Source organism: Lynx rufus, unplaced genomic scaffold (assembly GCF_022079265.1).
Source record: "Lynx rufus isolate CCGP_SWC_20201006 ecotype Redwood Valley unplaced genomic scaffold, mLynRuf1.p SCAF_2, whole genome shotgun sequence".
Classification (NCBI taxonomy): Eukaryota; Metazoa; Chordata; class Mammalia; order Carnivora; family Felidae; genus Lynx; species Lynx rufus.
This window is the reverse complement of record NW_025814834.1, coordinates 50,971,399-50,981,317: the sequence shown is the minus strand read 5'-3', so window position 1 is coordinate 50,981,317 and position 9,919 is coordinate 50,971,399. Positions and strand designations below refer to the sequence as shown.

Genomic DNA, 9,919 nt, shown 5'->3' with positions numbered 1-9,919 from the left:
TCCTTGGTATTATAATGTGGGATTGGATGCCTCTTTGATTTGCTAAGAGGAAATAATGTATTACCAATAATTGGTTTCTGTAGAAGAAAAAGGTTTACATTTGAAATCTTTATTAGAGCATGAAAAGATTAAATCAGTTGATGAAGACTTTTAGTATTTTTCTATGCCAGCAACCACTTCCATGAAGGGAAAAACTTGAAGTGCTACTTGACTTACTATTTCAGAGGGAGGTAAATTTCTATGTAAAGAATTTGGGATTAAAAACTAATACCTTAAACCTCCCCAAAGAGATAACCAAAATCCGAAGGTTGACACAATATTGGCATACTTCGTTTTATTGCGCTTCACTTTATTGTGCTTTGCAGATGATTTGTATTTTAGAAATCGAGAGTGGTAATCCTGCATCAAAGAAGTCTTTGGGTACCATTTTCCCAGCAGCATTTGCTCACTTTGTATCTCCGTATTGCATTTTGGTAAATCTCACAATGTTTTAAATTTGTTCATTATAATTGTATTTATGGTGATCTGTGATCAGTGATCTTTGATGTTACTGTTGTAATTGTTTGGGGGGTGCCATGAACCATGCCTCTGTAATATGGTGAACTTAATTGATAAATACTGCATGTGACGTAACTGTTCTACCAGTTGGCCCTTCCCCCATCTCTCCTTCTTGGGCCTCCCTATTTCCTGCGACACAACAATATTGAAATTAGGCCACTTAATAATCCTACAATGGCCTCTAAGTGCTCAAGTGAAAGGAAGAGTCGCATGTCTCTCACTTTAAATCAAAAGCTAGAAATGATTAAGCTTAGTGAGGAAGGCATGTCGAAAGCGGAGATAGGTCGGAAACTAGGCCTCTTGCGCCAAACTGTTAGCCAGGTTGTAAATGCAAAGGATAAGTTCTTGAAAGAAATTAAAAGTGGTACTCCAGTGAACACGCGAATGATAAGAAAGCGAAACAGCCTTATTGCGGATATGGAGAAAGTTTTAGTGGTCTGGATAGAAGATCAAACCACCCACAACATTCCCTTGAGCCAGAGCCTAATCCAGAGCAAGGCCTTAACTCTCTTCAATTCTATGAAGGCTGAGAGAGGTGAGGAAGCTGCAGAAGAAAAGTTTGAAGCTAGCAGAGGTTGGTTCATGAGGTTTAAGGAAAGAAGCCGTCTCTGTAACATAAAAGTACAAGGTGAAGTGGCAAATACTGATGTAGAAACTGCAGCAAGTTATCCAGGAGATCTATCTAAGATCATTAACGAAGGTGGCTACACTAAACAACAGATTTTCAATGTAGATGAAACAGCCTTATATTGGAAGAAGATGCCATCTAGGACTTTCATAGCTAGAGAAGAGAAGTCAATGCCTGGCTTCAAAGCTTCAAAGGACAGGCTGACTCTCCTGTTAGGGGCTAATGCAGCTGGTGACTTTAAGTTGAAGCCAATGCTCATTTATCATTCTGAAAATCCTAGGGCCCTTAAGAATTATGCTAAATCTACCCTGCCTGTCCTCTATAAATGGAACAACAGAGCCTGCATGACAGCACATCTGTTTACCACATGGTTTACTGAATATTTTAAGCCCACAGTTGAGAACTACTGTTCAGAAAAAAAGATTCCTTTCAAAATATTATTGCTCATTGACAATGCGCCTGGTCACCCAAGAGCTCTGATGGAGATGTACAACGAGATTAATGTTGTTTTCATGCCTGCTAACTCAACATCTATTCTCCAGCCCATGGGTCAAGGAGTCATTTCAACTTTCAAGTCTTATTATTTAAGAAATACATTTCGTAAGGCTATAGCTGCCATAGATAGTGATTCCTCTGATGGATCTGGGCAAAGTAAATTGAAAACCTTCTGGAAAGGATTCACCATTCTAGATGCCATTAAGAACATTCGTGATTCATGGGAAGAGGTCAAAATATCAACACTAACAGGAGTTTGGAAGAAGTTGATTCCATCCCTCATGGATGACTTTGAAGGGTTTAAGACTTCAGTGGATGAAGTAACTGCAGATGTGGTAAAAATAGCCAAAGAATTAGAATTAGAAGTGGAGCCTGAAGATGTGACTGAATTGTTGCAATCTCATGATAAAACTGTAATGGATGAGGAATTACTTCCTATGGATGAGCAAAGAAAGTGGTTTCTTGAGATGGAATCTACTCCTGGTGAAGATGATGTAAAGATTGTTGAAATGACAACGAAGGATTTAGAATATTACATAAACTTGGTTGATAAAGCAGCAGCAGGGTTTGAGAGAATTGACTCTAATTTTGAAAGAAGTTCTACTGTGGGTAAAATGCTATCAAACAGTATCGCATGCTACAGAGAAATTGTTCGTGAAAGGAAGAGTCCATCAATGCGGCAAATTTCATTATTGTCTTACTTTAAGAAATTGCCACAGCCACCCCAACCTTCAGCAACCACCACCCTGATCAGTCAGCAACCATCAACATCAAGGCAAGACCCTCCACCAGCAAAAAAATTACGGTTTGCTAAAAGCTCAGATGATGGTTAGCATTTTTTAGCAATAAATACTGTATTTTTAAATTAAGGTATGTACATTGTTTTTTTATTTTATTTTATTTTATTTTTTTTTTTTTTTCAACGTTTATTTATTTTTGGGACAGAGAGAGACAGAGCATGAACGGGGGAGGGGCAGAGAGAGAGGGAGACACAGAATCGGAAACAGGCTCCAGCCTCTGAGCCATCAGCCCAGAGCCTGACGCGGGGCTCGAACTCACGGACCGCGAGATCGTGACCTGGCTGAAGTCGGATGCTTAACCGACTGCGCCACCCAGGCGCCCCTGTACATTGTTTTTTTAGACAATGCTATTGCACACTTTAAATAGACTGCTGTATGGTGTAAACATAATCTTTATATGCACTGGCAAACCACAAAATTCATTTGACTCACTATTGCAACATTTGCTTTATTATAGTGGTCTGGAACTGAACCCACAATATCTCTGGGGTATGCCTGTATTTCTATAGAGGTTACAGTGTTCACAAAGTTTTTATGTCCTTTTATGAAAATGTATCTACTTTTCATTTTTATTTTTAACTTAATTCTATTGCCTGTATTTATTTTTTTTCTTTTTAAAACTTTTGTATAGATGTTCTCTCTTACATGATTGTGACCTAATGGTTCTTCAGGTGATCAAGTCTTTTACGGTATGTTTTTTATATCTTAGCCTTCTGTTTTGGGTTACATATCATAATTTTTGGTATCCTTGGGTCTGTGAGAAAATGTTTTACACTGAAAGATCATTTTTTAGGTGTAATTGTTCAAATTTGTTTTCCAGTTTGGTATTCTAGAGAACGTATTTTTAAGGAAAGAAGAGTTATGGTTTTGTAAGAAATTTTAAGTATTTTGTTAGAAAGCCTAAAATCATGTACAATTTTATCTCTGGTCAGAGGCGTAATAGTTTTCTTTTTCTTTTTTCTTTTTTTTTAATTAAGTCTCCATATTGGCAAGGCTGAACTCTGTACATTATAAATTTGCTTAAAGATATTCTTTGAATTATTCAGAATAAAGTGTACTTAAAATTAATTATAATAAGTAAGATAGAATTTATCTAATAGCTTTCAAATAGCCTTTCATGACTTGGAAAATTTCATTGACATCTAGATTTTATTAAGAAAGTCTTGAGCTCTTCTTCAGTAACACATTACAGAGAGCAAGGACATTCCTAGGTGTAAGTTGGAAAGTGCACATTGAGTACATTTGTGCATTTGAGAAGGCAGTCTTTCTTATGCTGTCATGATCAAAGAGTAGAAATGATAAATACAAATTATGTTTTGAGATTGCTTGTAGCCTGGCAAGATGCCATTACATGCAAAGCTATGAACTTTGCTTCTGTTGAGAAGCAGCATAAATGTAATCAACTTACAGTGAGCTCTTTGAGGCAGGCCAAGGAGACAGAATCCTCCTGAAGTATGAGACTGATCTGTAATGTTGTCTTTATGGTCAGTATTGCTGAGGGTTTGCTAAATGAACCTTTTCTTTTCACATGAAAGCATTTATTTAAATACATTTTCTTTTGCTAGGTGTTCCTTAGTTTTCAGCCATTAAATGTTGTGAAGCCTTGACTAGAACTTGTTCATAACAGATAGTATATTATTTATGCCTCTGGTTTGTGTGCTTAGTTGTTGCCTGTAGTTATCTGGTTATGGTGCAAATGCATATTTTGTGTATCATTTACAGAAGTGCTTTGAACATCAATACTTTTTTAAATGTTAATTTATTTTGAGAGAGAGAGAGTGCACACATGTGCGTGAGAGCTGGGGAGGGAGAGAATGGGAGAGAGAGAACCCCAAGCAGACTCCACACTGACAGCACAGAGCCTGACACTGGTCTTGATCCCACGAAGTGTGAGATTACGACTTGAGCCAAAATCAAGAGTTGGAGGCTTCGCTGATTGAGCCACCCAGGTGCTCCTCAGTATTGTCTTGTTTTAAATGATAGAAGTTTGTTGTATTTAGAATAGGTCAGTGAATGTAATTCAGTCTTTTAAATTAGGAGTACTGTATAAGGCAATTGTGTGTCATCTGTATGTCATACACACAAATGTATTTCTTATGCTTCCCATGGATATAAGTCTCTGTCAGACCTGTTTATAAAAAGGAAATTGTTTCATTATGATCCTCTATCTCACATATCATAAATAAAATGTATACCAAATATAGGTCTGTTTTGAGGAGAGGAAAAATGTTTCAAGCAGTTTTTGCTTCTATTTTAAAATAGACTTTTCTACCACTTTTAAAGAGGAAATATCATCTGCTTTTAAATATTGAAAAGAAATCTAGAGCCTTCCTAGCAAGCTGAAAAAGATGAGTAAAACAAAGATACTAGAACATATGATAAAACTCTATTTGAGTTTAATATTTTTTAAATGTTTTGGTAACTTTGTGCTTTATCTTGTTTTAATGTTCATTTATTTTGAGAGAGAGAGTGTGCGAGTACACACACATACACGTGGGCCGGGGGTTGGGGAAGTGCAGAGAGAGAGGGAGAGATTGAATCCCAAGCAGGCTCCTTGCAGTCAGCGCAGAGCTCAACATGGGGCTCCATCTCACAAATCGTGAGATCACGACCTGAGCAGAAATCAAGAGCCATTTAACTGAGCCACCTAGGTGCCCCTAACTTTGTACTTTTTTTTTTTTTTTTAAACTTTGTGCTTTAATATAGGTGTATGAGGGGCACCTGGGTGGCTCAGTCGGTCAAACATCTGACTCTTGGTTTTAGTTCTGGTCATGATCTCCCAATTCAGGAGACTGAACCCTGCATGGAACCTGCTTGGGATTCTGTCTCTCCCTCTCTCTTTGCTTCTCTTTTTCTCTCTCTCTCGAAATAAATAAACTTGAAAAAATAATAATATAAGTTTGTGATTACATATAATTTGAATTGAAAACCCAGTAAGTATTTAGATTTTTGGAAAATTGAAGAAATATTTTTCTTAGTTTCTTTTGGGCAAAATGTAGACCATTATACTAACTCAAAGATTTCAGGGAAAATGTAGTATAGTATTTAAAATTCTTATTGCAGGGTATCTGGGTGGCTCACTTGGTTGAGCTTCAGACTTTGGCTCAAGTCAGGTCATGATCTCACTGTTGGTGGGTTTGAGCTCCACATTGAACTCGCTGTTGTCAATGCAGAGCCTGCTTCAGATGCTCTGTCCCCCTCTCTTTCTGCCCCTCCCCTGCTCATGCTCCTTCTCTCAAAAATAAACATTAAAAAAAATAAAAATAAAATTGTTATTGCAGTTTTACTTTTACATCCCTTCTTCCCTTTTGAACCTGATTGAAATGTATGGGTATAGAACTTGGAAATTTCTTTGCCTGTGACATAGGGAACCTACTTTAATTCTAACGAATAATTTTAGTGATGGTGGGGAAAATTTCTGAATTTGTCAATGTGATTATCAGTAACTCAAATGGTTCAAATGTATAAAGTTCCCTCAAAAGTAATTTCTCCAAATATTCCAAATGTAGCAAGTTTAAGAATCCCGTCTTAAATATTAACACCTTTATAAGCAAAACCACAATACATTTAAAAATAATAGAAATATAGCACAATGGATCGATCCTCCTTGAACACCACAAGGATTAAGGGCTTTGACTCCTGCCCCCTGCCCCAATTTAACTACTAATAGCCTACTGTGGACTGGAAGCCTACTGATAACAAACAGGCAATTAACACATTTTGTATGCTATATGAATTATATACTGTATTCTAGCAACGGAGAAAAGAATGTTATTAAAATCATAAAGACAAAATACATTTATAGTATTGTACTGCCAAAAGAATCTGCATGTAAGAGGGCCCATGTGGTTTAAATCCATGTTCAAAAGTCAACTGTATTTGGTTTGCTAGGTGACTCTAAGTAATCAATTTTTGTACCCAAAGGATCCTGAACATCTTTAGTCACTCTGTAGTTACAAATTTAAAGAACATTTTAAAGTTTTATGTTCTTAAAATCCACATACTGACATTTCAAGGTAACAAACTTATGGTTTGTTTCCATTGACACACTTTTAAAAATAACTTCTAGCTAAACTTTTCCATTTCAAGTGATGCTTTGACCTACTTATTTTGTATCCATGTTTATAATGTAGCCTTTATTATTTCTAGGTATTGATAGAATTTAATAAAAATAATACATTTACTATTTCCACGTATTAATACCTTTATTTGAGGCTATTTTTTTAAGGTTTATTTATTTTTGAGAGAGAGAGAGAACGAGAGGCAGAGGGGCAGAGAGAGAAGGAGACACAGAATCTGAAGCAGGCTCCAGGCTCTGAGCTGTCAGCACAGAGCCCGACATGGGGCTCGAACTCACAGAGTGCAAGATCATGACCTGAGCTGAAGTCAGAGGCTTAACTGACTGAGCCACCCAGGTGCCCCGAGGCTATTTGTTTTAAAAGATCTACTACTTATTGTCAAATTCTGGGTTAAAGGTTCTGTTGGCAAGACACAAAATTATACGTTTTGGAATACAAGTTAGTTTAAGGTCTATGGAGATTTGTGGTGCCAGTCACTTGAGGAAATGAAAAACTAAAGATCATATAATTGGCATTACAGTGGATAAACTGGCAGTGAAAATTCAATAGAACATCCTAGTATTTTAAATCAAGAGAATGTGTTGAGTCACTCTTAGATTAAACTACTGAATATTCTAACCATGACAGCGTTGAGATTATTTGGACACAGTCTGACTCCTACCTCCCATGTTCACTATCACCTCTCTGGCTTCATTGCTGACTGCTTTCTTCCTCTCTCTGCTTCAGCCACACTGGCCTCTGCTTTTCCTTAAAAATGCATAATCAAGACCTCACTGCATTACCAGCTTTTCCCTCTCTACCTGTAACACTTTTCCCCCAGAAACATCAGATCTGAGCTCAAGTGTTAACTCTTAGTAAAGCCTTATCTGGCCACCTTATTCAAAATTGCCCCATCCCTACTACTTGTATCTTCCTTTCCGGTTTGTTTACTGCATGCCCTAATTATCACCAACATTCTATATATATTTTACTTATTTGCTTTGTTGTTTTTTCCATCAAAACTTGGGCTCCCAAAGAGGGCAGAGACTTTTACTATGTTGTGTATGTATACCAGTGTGTATCCCATTACAGATTTTCAAAAATTGCTTGTTAGAAGGAGGGAGGAAGGAAGGGGAAAAAATGATACATGTTGTGGCAGTTTAATACTAGCCACTGCAGATTACAATTAAAGCTATGGCAGATGGTCCACAATGTACATCGATGGCCATATCTGTTAGTGCATGGAAGTGATAGTTTGGAATGATAGGTCTGAAACAGGATCCACATAGCACTCGAAGCAGCAGCAAACAGTGCCTTTTTCCTAAGGTAAAGTCTTCCACCAAAATTATTTAGAAATCAAATAATCACCAACAGTATTCAGTATATGGTATTTTGCATTCACTCATGATATGAAAGAACAATGTTTATGTGCCAATAATCTATTGTCTCTCAGCTCTAAACCCACCCTTCATTGCTCCTGCAAAAAGGAAGATGGGCCATTGGAATATTTTTCCATTGACAGCTGGTCTGATGCTGTTTTGTCAGTGGAAGGCAACTGTGTTGGAGAGAGCTTTCCGGAGGAAGGGGCATCTCTATCTGGTCCTGGTGGGCTCCCACAGTACAGTACAGCTTTCTGGCAGTACAGCCAGGCTCCCACAGTGTCGCAGCTTCTCCCACCACCTGGTCTTCTAGTGCAGGTGGCTTCTCCACTACCTGGCGCCTGTAGCACCCAGCACCCAGCAGCTTTCAGAAAATGCCCTGGGGCGGTGTTGTAGTAATGCCTATGGTGAGACAACTCCCCATCAACAGTTTTTCCTGGCACCCTAGAGGGTGGACTTCCATAAGTTCTACCAGTCAACATCACAGCACTTTCTCTGCCCTCCAGTGAGCTATGGCTTCACTCTTCAACGAGATTCAGATTTCAACCCTGAGAATGTTCTCCCTTGAACTCTCATCCTCATGGGTGGTGGCTGTTCTTTGTATCTGTATGTCTGCTGTATCCCTGTATTGTTTAGGGTTCTCTTCTTTCCAAACAATCCTCATTACTCCAATCCTATTATAGTTAATAAACCTTTATATTAAACTTGTTCAAATTAGTGTGTGGTTTATCTCACACACCAATTGGATCCAGACTGATCCAGTCTACAGTTTACAATTATTTTAGTAATGATTCTTGTGGAGTATTTCTTCAACACCACTACCAACAACAAAGTTTATTTTTGAGAGAGGGAGAGAGAGAGAGAGCACAAGGAGGGGAAGGGCAGAGAGAGGAGACAGAATCCCAAGCAGACTCCAGGCTGTCAGCACAGAGCCTGATGTGGGGCTCAAACTCACGAACTGCAAGACCATGACCTGAGCCAAAATCAAAAGTCTGATGCTTAACTGACTGAGCAGCCACCCAGGAGCCTTTCTTATGGAGTATTTCTAACAGCATGCCAAGCTATGCTACAATCATGCAGATTATGATAGTAATTGATAATGATACTAATGTTGTAGGATTATGTTTTGGAGTTTAATTCTATCAATATAAATGATGCCCAATGTAAGTATATATCCACAATGACCTGATTTTGTTAATGCTTATTATCTACAGGGTGGTGATTCTTCAGTTAAAAAAACAAACAAATAGTACAATTTGCTTTTGCTCTTGTTTTTTACCCACTCTTCCACTTGCATATCAGCAAGAGAGGAAATGTGTTCCATTGCTTGTATTCTGAGCTGCCATTTCCCTCTGTCTATTGCTCAGTTCTTCTACTAAATTTGTGAATTTACTTAATAATTACTGTAATTCCTACTGTGCAGCTTCATGAACTCTTAGGGGTACATGAAAACAGATAATGTCTTGCCACTAGAGATATGTCTGTATGTACCTTTTATAAAAGCAAATGTGTGTGTGTGTGTGTGTGTGTGTGTGTGTGTGTGTGTGTGTTTTCCTGAAATAAGAGTCTGAGCTCTGAAGTCAGATTGTCTTAATTTAAATTTCTACTCCAGTGCTTACAGGGGTAAGTTAACATCTCGAGGCCTCTTCACTGAGTTGTTTTAAAGATTGAGATAATATAAACTAATCTTTTAGCACAGCACCTGACACATTATTATTAATAAGTGTTAGTTACTATTATTATAGTAGTAAAAATATAATAGTTATCGGGGTTGGATCCAGTTGGCAGCCTCATCTGATAAACCTATTCCCTTAGAAAGATAAATACGTAAATCTTTAAGAGCACAAGAAAGCAAGAAACAATGTCATCAGTGGAGTAGAAATTGTGAACAACTTCTGAAAATATGTAGTATTAAGGATAAAAGGAACCACATCTCAAATCATATGTACTTAGGACTCCTTTGAAGATGGAGTCATTCCAGAATTGCTCTAAGTGTAGAGA

The 9,919-nt window shown here is 37.7% G+C and overlaps 1 protein-coding gene across 1 annotated transcript; it reads left to right on the top strand.

Annotated features, from left to right (window-relative positions):
- The first annotated feature begins 724 nt into the window (after positions 1-724).
- Positions 725-2,514, top strand: LOC124514181 (tigger transposable element-derived protein 1). Its single transcript, XM_047082241.1, has one exon. It carries the CDS (start codon positions 733-735, stop codon positions 2,512-2,514), a length of 1,782 nt encoding a protein of 593 aa, XP_046938197.1. The 5' UTR covers positions 725-732.
- Positions 2,515-9,919: the final 7,405 nt, after the last annotated feature.

Coding starts and splice junctions, on each gene's coding strand:
- LOC124514181 (XM_047082241.1), top strand. CDS start 733: ATGGCCTCTAAGTGCTCAAGTGAAAGGAAGAGTCGCATGTCTCTCACT.